General features: G+C 43.6%; 1 protein-coding gene and 1 long non-coding RNA gene across 2 annotated transcripts in view; both read right to left on the minus strand.

Annotated features, from left to right (window-relative positions):
- Positions 1–13,223: 13,223 nt before the first annotated feature.
- Positions 13,224–14,097, minus strand: LOC116268630. The gene is made up of 2 exons (XR_004183046.1): positions 14,055–14,097; positions 13,224–13,711 (listed from the first exon to the last, which is right to left on the minus strand). It is a non-coding gene; the product is annotated as an uncharacterized LOC116268630 (long non-coding RNA).
- Positions 14,098–15,253: 1,156 nt separating this feature from the next.
- LOC110742326 (DNA-directed RNA polymerase III subunit RPC9-like) overlaps positions 15,254–20,152 on the minus strand; it is a 36,425-nt gene continuing 31,526 nt past the window's right edge. Inside the window, exon 4 of the mRNA XM_021933513.2 lies at positions 15,254–16,344. Coding sequence (XP_021789205.1) covers positions 16,215–16,344 — 130 coding nt within the window. The 3' untranslated portion in view covers positions 15,254–16,214. The remainder of the gene's footprint in view (positions 16,345–20,152) is intronic.

Below are 20,152 nucleotides of genomic sequence, written 5' to 3' on the forward strand. Positions count from 1 at the left end.
AGCCCCAGCTAAGAAGGGCGAGGTCTGCTCCCCATCCCGGCCCAGGCTGGACGATCCAGGGTCGCAGGCCAGAAGAGAACCCCTGAGATCGGTGGGATCCCCCTGTTTCTTCAAGGAGCACCTCCACTTGCTTTCCCCAGCAGGAATTCAAGGAGGCCTCAGCAGAGCCTCTTCCATACCTGTCAGATGCAGCCTCTTGTCCTTAGGATGCAGCCATAGCCTTGACCCTGGGCCTCTGGGGCCCTGACCCTAATCCAGGGGCCAAGAGCTCCCTCTTGGTGTTGCAAGCACATAAAGATGCAGGGACAGAGGCCAGGAACAGTAACCCCAGCACTTTGGGAACCAGAGGGGGGCGGATCACTTGAGGCCAGTGTTTTCCCGTGTATCTGTTACCAGGTGTGTCCATTTCTGCAGGTAACCTGGCGTTTGTTTACCTGTTTATTTCTTCCCTAAATAGAATTTAAGGTCCACAAGGGCAGCACCTTGTCTGGCTCGTTCACTCTGGATCCCCAGCACCTAGCACCAGTGCACACAGTACATGCCCAATAAGTATTTAGATGAGTGAAAGAAGAAATGAATATAATGGATATTATTTTATTTTCTTTGAAACGTATAACTGAAGGCTGGGTGTGATAGCTCAGCCTGTAATCCCAGATTTTTGGGAGGCCAGTGTGGGAGGATTGCTTGAGCCCAGTAATTCGAGACCAGCCTTGGCACATGGCAAAGCCCCAACTCTACAAAAAACACACACACACACACAAAAAAAAAAAAAAAAAAAAGGCTGAGTGTCGTAGTCTCAGCTACTTTGGGAGGTTGAGGCAGGAGAATTACTTGAAACTGGGAGGTTGAGGCAGGAGAATTACTTGCAACTGGGAGGTTGAGGCTGCAGTGAGTCATGACTGCAACTGCACTGTAGCCTGGGCAACAGAGAAAGATCCTGTCCCCTTCCCGCCCCCCCCCCCCCCCCCGCAAAAAAAGGATTGCATAATTGTACAATAAAAATCTTCATGGCTTTCACTTGTTTGTAAAATCGGGGTGATTTTTCTCGTCCAACATCATCATTATGCAGGGGTTTCATTCTATGTCTTGGGCATCGAGTGCCATTAAACTATTGTGGCCAGTGAAGAATCACTTATTTATCCTTGCTTTGGGGGAGTTTGTCTTCAGAACCTAAGTTTAGATTTTATTTAGAGTGTTTCTGTACTGACTTAACACCATAACTGGTTATGTTTTTTAGTATTTAAGAAGCACTCTTGTTCCATCCAGAGTTAACATTACCTTTAAAGGTTTTTTTTAATTCAAAATGAGTGCTAGTTTGATATTTGTATCAAGTTTTATCAAATCAGTATTAACAATTTATAAAAAGAAAATCAGATTTTAAAAATCTTAAGTCAAATGCAAGATTTAAAGTTGACTTGCAAATAAAACCTGAAAGGGCATATCATGTATCTGGTTTTTTACTTCTGAGATAGGACTCCAGGAAAGACCTACGGTTTCTGATATTATCCTACCTTTTTTTTTTTTTTAATGGAGTTTTGCTCTTGTTGCTCAGGCTGGAGTGCAGTGGTGCAATCTCGGTTCACTGCAACCTCCACCTCCTGGGTTCAAGCGATTCTCCTGCCTCAGCCTCTTGAGTAGCTGGGACCACAGGCGTGTGCCACCACACCCAGCTAATTTTTTTTATTTTCAGTAGAGACAGGGGTTTCAGCCTGGTCTCGAACTCTTGACCTCATGATTTGCTCACCTCGGCCTCCCAAAGTGCTGAGATTACAGGCGTGAGCTACCATGCCCAGCCCTACATTTAAAAAATACATTCCCAGTGTATTTCTTAATGCATATCCTGGTGAAATTCGTGAAGAAAAAAACGTTTCAATCTATATTATTTGAGTGAATAAATAGCACAACTTACATCTATGGCTTTCAAATGGGGACAGTTGTGTCCCAGGGGACGTTTGGCAATGGCTGTGACTGCGTTTTTGGTAGCCACACCTGGGGTGGAGGAGTACTAGCAGCATCTAATGGGTGGAGCCCAGGGGTACTGTTATGTAATGCACAGAACACCCCACAACACAAATAATTATGTAGCCCAAAATGTCAGTGGTCCACTGTTAAGAGACCCTGGCTTAAGCAGAGAGAAGTCTCCTTCTGCAAATACTAATGCCACTGGAAAATGAATACTTTGCCCTACCTTTTGGAAAAGAGAATATATAGAAATTGGCAACTGATTCAGATGGGTATATTGGTACTTTTAGATATGTTCATTTTAGATGATTATTTTTAATCAGAAATCTAGTGACTGGCCTCCCTCTTTGGGGTAAATCACTCCCTCAACACAGGACATTTAAGACATATGGCAACTTAGTTGATTTTAGAATTGGATAACGTTCTCAAATAATTTTACATTTTTTAAAATAGGGAAATTCAAATATAGGGTTACTGGTTTTCCTTATTTTACAGATGGGGTCGAAAATTTGGTCTTTTTGATTCCATTTTTGGAAAGGATGGTGTATTAAACCAGCCAAACAGTGTCTTAGGACTTATATTTTATATACTACAGTTATTACTTGGTATTTATCAATACAAAAATAAGGTTGTTATATTCCGTTTAGTACTTTGTGTCTTTGCCTTGAAGTGTCTTGATGTTAAATAAAAGCATGTGTTATAGAGCCACTAGCGTGTACATTTTTGTGTTGTGAAAACTTGATTCACTAAAATTTTTTTATATTAATGTTGAATTTATGTCACTTGCTGTTTAATCATGGAGAGCTGTATCTCATGATGTCCAGAAAAACCAGTCCCATTCCAGAAATTATCACTCCCATCTTCCCTGTAAATGTGTTTCCTTATTTTATAGACTGTGTAGCCTTGAAAAATATCACATATTGAGGGGACATTAACAAGAAACCATATTCATAATCCCATCACCTTTACATATCCACTATTTCTACAGTCTTCTGCTTTTAAAAATAATTTTGGAGCTGGGCACGGTGGCTCACGCCTGTAATCCCAGCACTTTCAGAGGCCAAGGTGGGCAGATTACTTGAGGTTGGGAGTTCGAGACCAGCCTGGCCAACATGGTGAAAGTCTGTATCTACTAAAAATACAAAATTAGCCGGGCGTGGTGGCAAGTGCCTGTTATCCCAGCTACTCGGGAGGCCGAGGCCAGAGAATCCCTTGAACCTGGGAGACAGAGGTTTTAGTGAGCTGAGATCGCACCATTGCACTCCAGCCTGGACAACAAGAGCAAAACTCCATCTCAAAAAAAAATAATAATAATAATAATTTGGGGCCAGGTGCGGTGGCTCACGCCTGTAATCCTAGTACTTTGGGAGGCTGAGAAGGGCAGATCACTTGAGTCCGGGAGTTCAAGACAAGCCTGAGCAACATGGCGAGACTCCGTCTCTACAGAAAATACAAAAAGTAGCTGGGTGTGGTGGCACACACCTGTAGTCCCAGCTACTTGAAAGGCTGAGGTGAGAGAATCACTTGAGCCCAAGAGATGGAGGCTGCAGGGAGCCAAGATCACACCACTGCACTCCAGCCTGGGAGATAGACCAAGACCTGTCTCAAAAACTAATAATAATTTAATGTGAACTGTGTTTCAACATAGTGTTGTTTATCCAGTTACTGTTAACATCTAGGTTTCACACCTTTGACTTTTTTTTGAGACAGAGTCTCGCTCTGTCGCCCAGGCTGGAGTGCAGTGGCACGATCTTAGCTCACACTGCAAGCTCTGCCTCCCGGGTTCACACCATTCTTCTGCCTCAGCCCCCCTAGTAGCTGGGACTACAGGCACCCGCCAACATGCCCGGCTAATTTTTTGTATTTTTAGTAGAGACGGGGTCTCACTGTGTTAGCCAGGATGGTCTTGATCTCCTGACCTCGTGATCCACGCACCTCGGCCTCCCAAAGTGCTGGGGTTACAGGCGTGAGCCACCACGCCCGACCCACACCTTTTACTTCTAAATAATGCTGCAGTGATCAACTTTGTTTAAAGACCTTCTGCTGTTTCCTTCTTTGAATTATCTCCACAAAATAAATTTCCAGGCATAGGATCAAAAAACACAGATTTTTCTATTTTAATTGGTGTTACCAAGTTGCTTTTCTCTCAGTTCTTTGGTTTCCCTGAAATTCCAGCAGTCTTCATTTTTAAAAAGTGTTTTGTAAAGTTTGTTTTTTTTTTATTGTAATGATAATCTTAACCTGGAAAAATTGCTAATAGCTACACATTAGTACCTATTACATTAAATTTTAGTCTTTTTAATTTCCTTTTATTGCCCATTTAGTTATTGGGATCCCGACAGTAGTATGTTTTTATATGTGTTACAAACATTTAGCGCATTCTTTATCCTTTTTGTTAGTGTTATGAATTTGTATTGTATTAAATTTTTAGAGTTAAATCCATCCATTGTTGTCTTTGCATTTTACTTTTCTCCTTTTTTAAAGATCTTGTTGCATACCAATGTCTTTGTATTTTAATTATTAATATTCCATTATCTGTCAGCTCTTCTAATTTGGTTAATTAAAAATACATGTAACTCTTCTGTCTATCTGAAATTGATTTGTTATAAGGCAAATTGTAAATCTAAATCATTGTCAGTTGTTCTGTCGAGTTTCCCCAGTTCCATATCTGTTTATCTTGCAGAACTACAAAGATGTGTGGACAAGGATATTCATAGCAGTACAGTGTGAAATAGCAAAAAAAAAAAAAGTAGCTTAGAAATAGGTAACGGTTGAATAAATTAGAAAATACTATGAAATGGCCAGGTGCGGTGGCTCACGCCTGTAATCCCAGCACTTTGGGAGGCTCAGGTGGGCGGATCACAAGGTCAGGAGATCTAGACCATCCTGGCTAACACGGTGAAACCTCATCTCTACTAAAAAATAAAAATTAGCCAGGTGTGGTAGCAGGTGCCTGTAATCCCAGCTACTCGAGAGGTTGAGGCAGAAGAATGGCGTGAACCCAGGAGGCAGAGCTTGCAGTGAGTCAAGATCATGCCACCGCACTCCAGCCTGGGCAACAGAGGGAGGGTCTGTCGCAAAAAAAAAAAAAAAAGAAAGAAAGAAAAGCCTTTGATTAGATTAACTTTTGAAGATAGAGGTGCTATAGTCAAATTTCTGTTTATGCCATTAATTTAATGCCATGCTGTATACATATTTTAAATCATATGTACCATATGTGTTTTTTTATTTGCATTTTTTTGACTTGCATTTAGATGCTTCACATGCTTTTTAATGTTGGTGTCTTTACAGGAGGCACATTTGAACTAACCCAACAGTTTCCAGAGCATGGCATCTGTACTCACTTCTAAGCTGTTTGAGATACAGCATTTTTAATTTAATTTTTTCATAGGTAATCCATTCACATGGTTCAAAAGTTTTAAAAACAGACCAGGCTCAAGGGCTCACACCTATAATCCCAGCATTTTGGGAGGCAAAGACGGGCGGATCAAGAGGTCAGTAGTTCGACACCATCCTGGCCAACATGGTGAAACCCTGTCTTTACTAAAAATACAAAAACCAGTCAGGGGTGGTGGCGCACACCTGTAATCCCAGCTACTTGGGAGGCTGAGGCAGGAGAATTGCTTGAACCCGGGAAGCAGAGGTTGCAGTGAGCTGATATTGTGCCATTGCACTCTAGCCTGGGCAACAGAGGGAGACTCTATCTGGAAAAAAATATGTATATAAAACATTACACAAAGAAAATCTGTCTCTTTAATTGACTTCTTCAAACCTGCTCCCATCTGTTATTTTGTTCCTGTTTCTGTTATCCTTACCCATGAGTCATTGGGTAGGAGGGTAGTTTAACATGCTCTGCCTTCTCTGTCCTTGAAAATAAATGCACATATTCTCCATACTGTTGGCCACAGGAAATTAAAAACAATACATGTGAAGATAGAGTCCAGAATTCAGGTGCCTTTTTTTCCTTTTCTTTTTCTTTTTGTTTTTCTTTTTTTTTGAGACAGAGTCTTACTCTGTCACCCAGGCTGGAGTGCAGTGGTGCAATCTTGGCTCACTGCAACCTCTGCCTCCTGGGTTCAAGTAATTCTCATGCCTCAGCCTGCCTTGTAACTGGGGTTACAAGTATACAATACCATGCCCAACTAATGGTTCCTTTTTCTTTTTCTTTCTTTTTTTTTTTTTTTGGTATTTTTTTTTTTTAGTAAAGACGCCATTTCACCATGTTAGCCAGGCTAGTCTCAAACTCCTGACATCTTATCTACCTGCCTCGGCCTCTCAAAGTGCTAGGATTACAGGCATGAGCCACCGCGCCTGGCTTTAGGTGCCTTTTTGTACTGAGAGCCTGGGTTTAGTACACATGTCCACCATTTTTCTTGATCGAGTTTGGCCCACATACGGTAATGAAAATGGCTTTGTGGTTTCCCTTATCCACCAGGGTGAGCCCTTCCTGGAATGTTTAGCAAGAGTTTTTCTCTCCTCAGCAACTTGTTGGTGTAGTCACCTCTCATTGTGGATTTTTAATCAATCTGATCTAAACATGGAAAAGCAAATTTTACTTTCCACAGATGAGGAGGCTGTAATGAAAACCAGAGAAGGTTCTCACCAAATGTGTGCAGCTCGGTTTAGGAAAAGGCTGCGGTCCTCATGTCCCTTTATTCATTTGGTGTCTTGGGGCTGTTGATGTTATAAGTCAGCTTCATTGAGTAATGTGATTGTGAGACTGCATATTTGTTTTGTGTGCATATTTTCCAATTAAGTTGAAGTTTATGAGGAAATTAGTAATATTTCACCTGAAAGATTGAGAAATCAAAAACATTGCAGCTATAAAACTGGCATTTGGCCGGGCATGGTGGCCCACACCTGTAATCCCAGCACTTTGGGAGGCTGAGGCGGGTGGATCACCTGAGGTTAGGAGTTGGAGACCCTGCCACCGGCCAGCATGGTAGCCGTCTCCTGCTAAAATACAAAAATTAGCCAGGCATGGTGGCACCTGCCTGTAATCCTGGCTACTCCGGAGGCTGAGGCAGGAGAATTGCTTAAACTCAAGAGGTGAAGGTTGCATGAGCTGAGATTGTGCCACTCTACTCCACCCTGGGCGATACAGTGAGACTCTGTCTCAAAAAAAGAAAAAAAAAAAAAAAAGCCAAAAAACTGGCATTTTGCTAGAGTCAACCTGTATAATTTTAACGAAACAAACCAGTATTTCTGTTCTCAATTTTCAGAGTTTGGCAGGAAGATCAGTATTCAAACACCGCAGCAAGTCACACAGTGTTAGTCCTTGTCACTCAGAAAGCCTCTCTCCAGCGCCAAGGCCTGATTGAGCCTGCGTCTCTTCTCTTACAGGCATGACAGCGGCAGCAAGCGCTTGGCTTTGATCCTCATGACGTCCTCCATCATGTCGGTCGTGGGGTCCCTGTACCTGGCCTACATTCTGTACTTTGTGCTGAAGGAGTTCTGCATCATCTGCGTCGTCACGTCGTGCTGAACTTCCTTCTTCTCATTATCAACTACAAACGACTAGTTTACTTGAACGAGGCCTGGAAGCGGCAGCTGCAGCCCAAGCAGGACTGACGCCTCGACGGACTCTGCCCTGACAGTCTCAAGCCCCTTTTCCATTCAGTTTATTTTGCAGCAGGTTTTATTAGTATTATTCACAGCAGACACTTTCCTAAGAATCTCAAACTGATTTTTAAAAATCCTATAATAAATTAGGGCCCTAAACTAATTTCTGTGTCAATCTTCATTTTAAATATGGATACAAAAAGGATACGCCGAGCCAATCAAAGACAAGCTTTAACTTTACTTTGAAGATGTTTCTGAAATGATAAAATGTAGCCCTAGCCCCCTGCCCTCAATTGTAAAGTCAGCAACCATTGCTAGTAATTCTTTAATGTGCATAAATTCAATTTCAGGTATAACAAATGTGATCATAACATGAAAATATTCTAGAATAGATAGTGTATTAAATATTGCCATGTTTACAATATGTAGTATGTTTTTAGCCAATGGATTTAAACATGTAGATTCAACTAGAATCCGTTTATGTGATATTTGTAAATAAAGATAGAAATATTAGATCCATTTCTGCAGAACTTACTGTACAGTTTAGTTGGAGTGTAGCACTGAAGAACTGTCAGTTCAGCATTGACTGAGGAGATAGTGAAAATAGCCTCTACACAGCATCTTGTGGAAAGTACTGGCCGCTGTTGTTGCAGCAAATAATAGGGTGAAAAAAATAATAATAGGGTGGTTGGTTCCCTTTCATCTCCCTCTTCTGAAAGGAAGAAATTGAATTGGAATGTTCAAGTCCAGATTGTGTCCAGTCATAAAACTGGACCAATTAACAGAATGAGTCCGTAATGACCAGACCTTCAAGTTCAAGGCCTTCAGGACACTAAGGATTCGAAAATAGTTTTTTTTTTTTTTTCTTTGAGACGGAGTCTCGCTGTCACCCAGGCTGGAGCCCAGTGGTGCCATCTTGGCTCACTGCAAGCTCCGCCTCCTGGGTTCACGCCACTCTCCTGCCTCAGCCTCCCAAGTAGTTGCAACTACACGTGCCCACCACCGCGCCCGGCTATTTTTTTGTATTTTTAGTAGAGTGGGGTTTCACCAGGGTATCAATCTCCTGACCTCGTGATCTGCCTGCCTTGGCCTGCTGGGATTACAGGTGTGAGCCACCACACCCGACCAAAAATGGGTATTTTTTCTTTGGAGAAAAGCTGGAAATATAAGCCTGGCATTATTAGGTAAAGTTTCTTCCACCAGTTGAATTTTCATGCAGATATTTTTCCTTAACGTTGGTGCCAGTCAACCAAACAGTATTATGATGGAAAAGACCAGTCTAAGCCCCGTCGCTCCAGCGTGGGAGCCAGTGTTCTTGCTCATTGTTTCTTTCTGCACTAACCACTCGGATGTCTAATTTAGTTGTTTTGCAGCCAAATACTGGATTTGTAACCTTCAGGGCTGACATGCTGCGCAGTTTGCTTCATCGGGAGAATAGGAACAGGTAGACACATCTCAAGGCTAAATCTGGTCGTGTCGCCACTGCTCTCATAATGACACACATGCAGTAAGAAGAATTTTGGAAGGGGATTCAAGTAAACCCAAATGAAATTGTGACAGGACGTTTGTATGGTTAACATCTGATATCAGAATGTTAAAAGTGCCTTCTGTCTTAAATCTCAAACCAAATATTTTGTGTGTTGACCTTGGGCAGAAGTGTCCTACCCTCCTGTCTTCACCGTCAGGTAGAAAACCCGCACTCTGCAGAAGGATCCTGTGTGATCATTTCACTCCTCCGGTTGGGAAGCAGCAGTAATGTTTTTGCTTCCAATCTGATTAATCATTTTATGTTAAAAACAGTCAATGAGACCAGTACCTCTTGAGTGCTTTATTTGCCTTCTCTTTGAAGGGAGGGGACAGGCTCTGCTCTGTAAACTCAAATGTGTAGGGTCAGCAACAATTCTGTAGCTTCCACTGACTCAGAATTGATGCAACGTAGGTCTTCTGGACCGAGGCAGGTATCAAGCCTGAATTGTAATGAACTTTTCACCAGTTTCAACCAGTTTCTTAAAAGATAGCTTAACTCAAGATTTCATCAAGACTTGTGTTTTCCCATGAATGTGAATCTTTCAATGGCTGTTGGAGTATGGATGTACTGTTCTTGTATTCTGAAGTAGTTAAAGAACTCTAGAAAGCACTGAGTGGCCGTCTGGTACCTATGGAGAAAGAAGTCCTCACGTTTGAGGGCTGTACAGCGAGGCCGTCTTATAGCAGCGCGTCCAGCTCTACCAAGGCAGTCCTCTGGTTCTTTTCTCTAAGCTACAGTGAAATGGCCTAATGGTTAAAACTGTGGTACACATAACACCGGTTGTGCTAAACAAGTTCCTCGTGTCCCAGGATCCAATGGTTTTTCATCCTATTTTGTATCAATCAGCAGAGTATAGTTAAAGCTTGTCTTGATGTTGCATTCTTGCAAATGTCTTCAACTCTTACCTGAGAAAACATGGGAAAATGGTCAGCCAGACCCTTTCAGTTTTTCCTTTGCTTTTCTAAGGCTCGGGGAAACCACTGTTTCAGTTGTATAAATTTTTTTTTGCCACATTCTTATGGCCCAGTTGAATTAATACCCTTTTATCTCACTGAGAGAGGAACACGTACTGCCTGTCATAACAGCATTGTAATGCCAGTGTCTCCGTAAGTAACAGAACCCTGGTGGTATTAGTTGGGTGTTTTTTGCCCTGGAGAATTCAGATTCCCTTCTATACCTTCTATTCTGCCCAGAAGAGGGGGGAATCACCAGTGTTATAAAATTAGATCGTTTTGCCCTATTTACTGAATATTTGAACACTGCAGCATTACTAGCTACCAGTGTTAAAGGACAGATGAGGGGAAACTTTTGTTTTTAGCAGTAACTCCATGCTTCATCTTTTAAGTAATTTGTTCCAAATGAAGCCATTTATTGACTTGATGCTCACAAATATCATTTGAAGAAATAAGACGAATTGGGGTTAGATGATAAATTCTAGGGAATCTGGGTGATTTGGAGGGATTTCATTTGGTTTTGCATTACAGATAGTTGCTCTCAGTAAAAGTAAATTTCTGGTGAAATAACTCAGGGTTAACTGGCTGTGTGTCCAGAATCACTGTTCCTTTATACATGTGTCCTCTCCTTAAATTCATTATTTTCAAATGATGTTCAAAGCATTGACTATTTTTATTCAAAGAGACTACATTCAAAGAGGACCAAGACTACAGTGAAATTAAAACTATTTGCTGGCCGGGCATGGTGGCTCATACCTATAATCCCAGCACTTTGGGAGGCCGAGGCAGGTGGATCACGTGAGGTCAGAAGTTCGAGACCAACCTGATCAACACAGTGGAACCCTGTCTCTACTAAAAATACAAAAATTAGCTGGGCATGGTGGCAGGCATCTGTAATGCCAGCTACTCCGGAGGCTGAGGCAGGAGAATTGCTTGAACCGGTGAATTGGAGGTTGCAGTAGATTCGTGCACCGATACGCAGCCTGGGCAACAAGTGAAACACTGTTTCAAAACAACAACAACAACAAACTATTTGTTGACTTTTGTTTTTCATTTAGTTTTTGAAAAGACTAGTGGCAAAAGTACAGCGTTATCTTCAGCAATTTCTTCATAACTTAGATTGGTACCAAGAGTGACAGGAGATCTTGTCTTGAAAATCAATATTAGACAGATGCCAACAAGGAGACCTTCTGTGACTTCTGGTAACCTATTTGGGGAGACGACCTAATGACCTAGTATACAGTGTCTGTCTTCATGTCTTTTCCTCCAACACACAAGCATTGGTGAAACATTTCAGACACCTCAGGCAGCACTTACGGTTTCTAATTGTGACAACTACCCTTCCATCAAACAAAAAAGGCAAGGGTGGGAGCCCCAGCTACTTGGCTAAACATTTTTTTACTACAAATTCACCTAGAAAAGGTGAAATGTTTTGTTATAAAACTGTATTAGGCATGACCTAAATGGAGTGTATGATCACCAATACAGAACATTCCATGAGAAGATTTCTTACTAGCCCAAATTGCTTTAAAGCTCCAGGTAAAAAACATTCATTTAAAATGGAGTTCAGTGGGCAGGTTTCCCCTTTAATCTAGATAGAAATACTCTTTATCAGAGATTTAAGGCGCCGTTTGCTAACTGGTAAATAAAACCAAATGTAAATATGTAAGAATGTTTATTTGTTGCACATAACTTTTTTGGTATAAAATAAATGTAGAAGTTACCTGTGGAAGTTGTGCTCCCCATTGATGATATTACCATGCAGGGTTGCATTTCCAAAAAAGCTGAAAACAGTCTTTTTAGACTCGGTAGGAGCCTTATATTCTTGAAGTCAATACTGTAACCTCATTTCTAAGGTATACAGGGTTGATTCTTTTTCTCTTAAATCATACATAACTTGCAGAAGATTCAGGGAGTCCTCAGACCTCTAGATCTTGAAATTCCTGTGGAGTTTATGATGTATGTGATTGTCAGAATTAATGACAAAATGTGTCCTGCCTGTTCTGTGAACACTCAGAATATTAATGAGCTGTTTTTCCATAGTTTTACTTTAACACCTTGAATACTCATGTATAATCCTCTAAAAGGTATCATCGGCAAGAAAAGATGAATCTGTTGGAAATACAGCTGAATATCCTCAAGGACTAGAACAAGTGTTAACATTGCTGGAACTTAAGACCTGTGGAAAGGGACACTGCCCCCACCAGGCGCAATGGCTCATGCCTGTAATCCCAGCACTTGGGGAGGGTGAGGCAAGCGGATCACCACACAGTCCAAAGAGTTCCAGACCAGCCTGACCAACATGGCAAAACTCCGTCTCTACTAAAATGTAAAAAAAATTAGCTGGGTGGCGTGATGGCAGGTGCCTGTAGTTCCAACACTTTGGGGAGGCTGAGAGGAGGAGTACTTGAACCCCGGAGGTGAAAGGAGGGTTGTAGCGAGCAGTGCACCACTGCACTCCAGCCTGGGTGATGGAGCAAGACTGTCTCAAGAAAACAAAACAAAACAAAAAAGACTCTATCGGTTTATTGTATTCCAACTGACTGGACACCAAAAGGAACATTTTTTCAAAGCATATACTTCAAATCAGAACTGATGCACCAAAAATGCGCCTGCCTTGCAGGGCCAGAGAGGGAGACATTCCTTAAGGAAAGACTGTGCTCTGGGAGGGGGTAGGTGGCATCACTTCGGGGTGTAAAGCCATGGAATGCTGATTTGTAGGCAGAGCTGTTTAAGGAGGTCTTGTCACACTCCAGTGGCATCCGTTATGAAATAAAATACATGGAAGTTTTTTCTGTTTTAAATCCGGCGTTATAATTCAGGGATCAGAGCGATCGCAAGGAGGTCAGTTACGCATCTAACCTTCCAGTTCCGAACTTACTGCCAACAACCGTAGGCTTGGCTCCTGAACCACTAAGATGCTGCCAGCATGACTTAGCGTTTCTATAATTTGTTGGTGCATGTGGGACTTAGGTCATCTGAGGAGTCGAACAGCAGCTGTGAAAGTCTTCTACTCCCTGTCGAGGCTGGCCCAGTTTACTGCACCACAAAACACCACCTGACGACCCAGGACCATGGAGGCTATTTCTGCAGATACTCTGGAACCAGCTGCTCTGAACATGGTGGGGGTGTTGGGCAGTTTCTCCAAGAATCACACACATAGTTAGATCTGAAAAGCAACCGCGGCCTTACAGAAATGATTTCAAGATGCTTTTCGAAGTAGCCACTTTCATGCCAACTCTTTATTTCCATGCCGAAAATATTTATTTCCACCTTGTGTTCCCTGCTAGCACAGATGACCATAAAACCCAGGCCTGAAACGTTCTAGTCTGCCGTGAACAGTCCGAGAGGCACTTTTCTGCTGCTGTGGAGTCGCCTGACTCGAGGGGAGGAAAGGGACACACGGAGAATGATTGTCAGTCTTGCTCAAAATAAATGGGCACCAACTTTCCAAACACTGTGACTTGGCTACTGAGTGGGGATACCTGGTTTCATTGGCAATCTTCCAGTATCTCTCTCGCAAAAGGTACGCTGCACCTTTTGGTTGTCTCTGCCTAGTGAAGACCCCCTTTTTATTCCCCAGCACTCTCAGCGGTGCTAAAAAAAAAAAAAAAAAAAAAAAAAAAAAGACACAAAGCGATTCAGATGACTTCTGATGGGTCAAGTTAGAACCACACTGGACCACAGTGAACACCAGAGGCAGATCCTGGGATTCAAGGCAAGAGAATGTAAGGGTCAGAACTGGCAGAATTGTAAAGTTAGATAAAAATAAAGATCCACTTGATGATGACCAAAATATCTGTCCTCGCAGGGGGCTATAGTGACTGCAGGACTCACTGATGCTGGGGTAAAGACAGCCAGGGAATGACGTAACCCAGAATAAAAAAGGAGGCTTTAAAAAAAACCTTAATGAGCAACTGCTTTATTTGTAAACGTAATTTGATATTCGCTTTACATTACTTTTCCACCTCTATCCGCTGGTACAGTCTTAAGGCTGAACTACACTATAAGTAAAAATACGTCTTTGGGCCAGTTGCAGTGGTTCATACCTGTCATCCCAGCACTTTGGGAAGCCGAGGTGGGCGGACTGCTCGAGCCCAGGAGTTCAAGACCAGCCTGGGTAACACATCAAGACCCCGTCTCTACAAAAAATACAAAAATTAGCAAGCCTGGTGGCACACATCTGTGTTCCCAGCCACTTGGGAGGCTGAGGTGGGAGGACTGCTTGAGCCCCAGAGGTCGAAGCTGCAGTGAGCTGTGTTTACACCACTGCATTTCAGCCTGGGTGACAGAGCGAGACCCTGTCATGAATGAATGAATGAATGAATGAATGAATGATGAAATTAAACTAAACCAGGCTGGTTTAGTTTCAAAAATAAATAAATAAAATAATAAATAAATAAATAAATAATTCAGAGCTGGGGTTGGGCACGGTGGCTTATGCCTGTAATCTCAGCAGGAGTTCAAGACCAGCCTGACCAACATGGTGAAACCTCATCCCTACTAAAAATACAAAATTCGATAGGTGTGGTGGCGCACGCCTGTAATCCCAGCTATTTGAGAGGCTGAGGCAGGAGAACTGCTTGAACCTGGGAGGCGGAGGCAGCACTGAGCCAAGATCATACCACTGAACTCCAACCTGGGTGACAAGAGTGAAACTCTGTCTCAAAGATAAAATAATTCAGAGTTGGTTACCTTTTCAAAGAGGATGAGCAAGCGAGCATATCCACGAGCCATTGCCCCCTACTTGACTAGTTTGCAGAAGTGGCATTCTGTAAGCACGATAAATTTAAGGGAGAAAACAGAACAGCACAGTCCACTGTGGGTGGCTATTCCCTGTGTGTCAATGGCAGTTCCAGGAGCTGTGACAAACGAGTGTGAGCTGGCTGGAGAGGGTACGAGGGGCTGGGTGGGGTTCAGCAATCCACATGAAAAAAAAAAAACAAAAAACAACCACAAGACAAAGCAACATAACTTTGTTGAGGAGGGCAAAAAAAATGAGATGGATAAAAAAATGAGAAAAGGCCAGGCATGGTGGCTCATGCCTGTAATCCCAGGATTTTGGGAGGCTGAAGCAGGCAGATCACTTGAGGTGAGGAGTTCGAAACCAGCCTGGCCAACATGGCGAAACCCCGCCTCTACAAAAATACAAAATTAGCTGGGCACAGTGGTGGGCGCCTGTAATCCCAGCTACTTGGGAGGCTGAGGCAAAAGAACTGCTTGAGCCCAGGAGGTGAAGGTTGCAGTGAGCTGAGATCATGCCATTGCACTCCAGCCTGGGTGACAGAGTGAGACTCCATCTCAAAAAAAGCAAAACAAAAGGACAAAGTGAGTGATTAAACATGGCTCTAAGATCTCATCCATGCCCTGAGTAGGTATTATTTAGCGCATGCTGTGTTAGATATTGCAGAGTACATGGGAAGCAACAATAAATAGGACTCCTTCTCTCTCCTGATCCCACAGTCTGATCAAAGATCAAGCCAAAGAAATAATGACAGTGCCAGGTGAGAACGCTGGCAGAGCCAGGTTCGGGCTGCAACTGACTAAAACTAAAAAATTAAAACACACCAAATTATCTTGTTTGGTCGTCTCTCAGAAATGGGTGAATTCCTTTTTGAGATTAAGACTTATTGTTTCCCAGATTTGACCTATTATCTTAGTAAACAAAACAGGGACTAAAAGAGGCAGGAGTTAATACACAGAAATACAAGGTAAAATCCCTCTGCCCTGAAAGCACTTAACCCAGCTGGAGAAAGAAGGCAAATACATGCAAATTTTCACAACAAAAGATGTGAGTGACAGTTAGATATAGTGATCATCTGCCTCAAAGAAAGACACAGCTCATTGCTGAAAGGGGGGCTGAATTGTGTGGACACTGAAAGACTACAGAACTTCGAGGAGATCAAACAACTGCAATGACCACCCCCGTGCAGGTGACAACTTCTATATTTCTCTCTCAATTTGACTCTGGGGCTGCAGATCCATCTTTCCAATCAGCTCAGTAAGTATTTAGTGCATTAAAGACCTTCCGGAGTGAAAACATGAAGAAGCCACGACTCCTGCAGCCATGTGTTGGGGGAAGCAGAACAACTACCCACTCTCCCTGAGCCTCAGTTTCCTCGTCTGTGAAATAGAAATGATAACAGTACTTACTATCTTATGAGAGGATGAAGAGGGATGAAAATCTTCCCAGAGGCCACCGCTACCATTTATTGCTTGTTTTCCATGTGGAAGTACATTGAATCCTCAGATTTCACTGACACTGAGATAGTAATTAACTTGTCCACAGTTGCAAAGCTAGTAAATGGCAGAAAAGCTCCTGTTCTTGGCCATCTGCTTCTAGTGTACATGTGATAACGGATGGAAAGCGTCATAATGCAATCTGTCCCACAACAATTTCTCCATAAATGGCAGTCATTGTTAGGGCAGCTCTAGTCAAGTTCTACTTCTTGTAATCCCCCAAACATTTACTATAGACTCAAGAAGGGAGACTCCACAGAGATGACGCTTGCTCTCGACCCTGATGACTTTTCAACTCAAAAGGGGATGTGAGGGGCCGGGCACGGTGGCTCATGCCTGTAATCCCAGCACTTTGGGAGGCCGAGGCGGGTGGATCATGTGGTCAGGAGATCGAGACCATCCTGGCTAACACGGTGAAACTCTGTCTCAACTAAAAATACAAAAAATTAGCCGGGCATCGTGGCGGGCGCCTGTAGTCCCAGCTACTCGGGAGGCTGAGGCAGGAGAATGGCATGAACCTGGGAGGTGGAGCTTGCAGTGAGCCAAGATCTCGCCACTGCACTCCAGCCTGGGAGACGGCGAGACTCCATCTCAAAAAAAAAAAAGGGGATGGGAGGGACAGGGACAGATAGCCAGGGCAGGAACAACACAAGGACATAGGAAAGAAACCTCCCAGAGTTTTAGGAAACAGCTAGAAAGGGGTGGGACACGGGGTGAAAGAATCATCTGGGAAAAGATCAAAAAGGCTCTGACTTATCAAGATGCTGGGTGTGATTTGGTCAATACAGGAGAGCAACCAAGGAAGAGGGGCATGCTCTGGCTGGTGCTGGCAGCGATTCTGGAAGACCCACAAAAAATGGAGGCAGACAGTGAGAAACACACTGTAACACCCCTGGGTGAGCGAGAATGCAAGAATGAGGTTATAAAGTTGGCCAGCAGCAACAGGCATGCCAGTAAGCGTCTAAAGATGTGAAATTCTTCCTGTCACCCTCAGGTAAAGTTAACAGGACCTGCGTAGATTGTGTGCGGGGAGGAGGAGTGAAGGAACAGATAGAGTCAAGGTTAGGGTGTTTACAAAAAAATGTATTATTTCAAATGAAATTTGAGTTTGTAGTACCTTTATAACTCTGAAGAGGTTTCTGTCAAAAAGTGTGTCTAGTTTGAGGTCTAATTTGGTCTAGAACTAAAAGAAAAAAACTAGCACTAGCTTTATTTGCAAGGAGTTACATGAAACTATGGAGTGGATATTATGCTCCAGAGACCAACTGTGGACCGAGTGAACCAGGACAGAACACCATAAAGCGCCTCCATTTAAGGGGCCAGACGCCAGACGCGGTGGCTTACATCTGTAATCCCAACACTTTGGGAGGCTAAAGTAGGAGGATCAGTTGAGGCTACGAGTTCAAAAAAAGCCTGGACTACAAACTGAGACTCTGTCTCTACAAAAAATAAAAATAAAACAATTAGTCAAGCATGGTGGCACACACCTGTAGTCCTCCCAGCCACTCGGGAGGCTGAGGCAGGATTGCTCAAGCCCAGGAGTCTGAGGCTGCAGTGAGCTATGATCACACCACTGCACTCCAGCCTGGGCGACAGAGAGAGAAAAATAGGTTGACAGTGTCAATGTAGAAGTCACTGGATTTGCTAACCAAGAAGTCATTGGTGGCCTGTGCAGTGGAATGACAGTGGAAAGTTCAGCAGAATGACAACTGGTCTCAGGCGACTGAGGAATGATTGTGGAGCAAACAGCCTCTTGATAACACAGAAGTAAAAAAGCAACTGCTGCCTGAGGAGGGAGGGTCCGGAGGGAGACTGGAGAATGGCCACCGGCTGGGAAGACAAACACGTGGAAAGGCTGAAACTCCAGGAGGGAAACGGAAAGACCCTCAGAAACTGCTGCCCAAACCTCCAGCAAGACCGAGACAGTTCCATCGTGACCACAGTGAGGGGAAAACAGTAGTCAGTCAGAAATGACTGGAAGGGAGATGAGTTCATTCCGGGTAGTTTTCTCAGTTCCCATCTGAGAGGTCTCCACGTGAAGAGGGAGAAGAGGGATTGCAAGGACTAAAAGCTGCAGGGGATCTGTAACGAGACGACCAGAAGTAAGATCAGCAACGACATTCACAACCGCTCCGTGAAGAACCCCAACTCGAGGTCGAACCACCAAGCAAGTTCCCTGTCCTACATCCAAGGAGCTTAGCACTGCTGTGGTCACGGCAGGCCCCCACACACTGCACACTCCAGTCTGGGGTATTGGGGCAGTTAAGAGGGTCAGGCTACAAACATTCCCCACTGGCTTCAGAACCAAGCCTTTTTTTTTCTTTTCTTTTTTGTTGAAACAGAGTCTTGCTCTGTCGCCCAGGCTGGAATGCAGTGGTGTGATCTTGGCTCACTACAACCTCCGCCTCCCAGGTTCAAGGGATTCTCCTGCCTCAGTCTCCTGAGTAGCTGTGATTAGAGAAGCGCACCACCACGCCCAGCTAATTTTTTTTTTTTTTTTTCCAGTAGAGACAGGGTTTCACCATGTTGGTCAGGATAGTCTCTATCCCCTGACCTTGTGATCTGCCACCATGGCCTCCCAAAGTGTTGGGATTATAGGCATGAGCCACTGCGCCTGGCCTAAACAAGCCTCTTTCATTGTGTCTACTTTCTCCCCTTGCTTCTCAACTCCCCACACCCTAGCTCTTGCCCCAGTGATCACCAAAACTGTTCTTGCTTCAAGGGCCTGGTGTCCTCCACACATAGTGGCTGCTCCTCGGTCCCACTCCATCCTGTTGGTGACATGTGACACTGTTGATCATTCCCTCCTTGAAACTGCCTGCCCTCAGGGCTTCCATGACACCTTCTTTCTCAATTCTTTTCTGATCCTTCCAATTCTCCCTTCTTCATCTCCTTCTGGATTTTCTCTTCTCCCACAAGGCTCTGGCACGCTGATGGTGCTGACTTTCATCCTCTGACCCTCCTACTGACGTCTTCACCCAGGCCTCACAATCTCAGCTACCACTACAGGCTGTAACCAAGAAGTCCGTGCTTTCTGGAGACAGAGAGAAGAGAAGGACCAGAGAGTAGCAGACCAGAGGCGGGGACGGGCAGTGGGGTGGGAGAGGTGGGGGGAAGTTTGCATGGTTAATGGGTATGAAAAAATAGAAAGAATGAATAAGATCTAGTATTTGATAGCCCAACAGGGTGACTATGGTCAACAATAATTTAATTATACATTTAAAAACCACTACAAGAGTATAAATGGATGTTTATCAGAAAAGGATAAATGCTTGAGGTGATGGCTACCCCATTTACCCTACTGTGATTATTGCACGTTGTATGCCTATTGAAATATCCCATATACCGGCTGGGCGCAGCGGCTCACACCTGTAATCCCAGCACTTTGGGAGGCTGAGGCGGGAGACTCACGAGGTCAGGAGTTCAAGACCAGCCTGGCCAACATAGTGAAAACCCATCTCTACTAAAAATACAAAAAATTAGCTGGGCGCGGTGGCCAGCACCTGTAATCCTAGCTATTCGGGAGGCTGAGGCAGGAGAGTCGTTTGAACTTGGAAAGCAGAGGTTGCAGTGAGCCAAGATCATGCCACTGCATCCAGCCTGGGTGAGAGTGAGAATCCGTCTCAAAAAAAAAAAAAAGAAAAAAAAAAGATACTCCTCCCCTCCTCACCATTTCTACAGCCCACTCCAACCTCTTGGTTAGAGGACAATGACCTTCATTTTCAGTGGGCTGCCACCTTTTCAATCTGTCTACACTCATACAAATAAAGTCTCTTTTACAAGATAGAAACATGGTCATCTCATTATCCTGCTTGTAATCCTCCCACTGTCCTCACAGGTTGTGGTCTGAACTTGAATTTCCTTAGTTCAGCCCCCAGAACCCTCTGAAATCTGGTCATTGTCAGTC

The sequence above is a fragment of the Papio anubis genome, chromosome 4, assembly GCF_008728515.1.
Source record: "Papio anubis isolate 15944 chromosome 4, Panubis1.0, whole genome shotgun sequence".
NCBI lineage: Eukaryota > Metazoa > Chordata > Mammalia > Primates > Cercopithecidae > Papio > Papio anubis.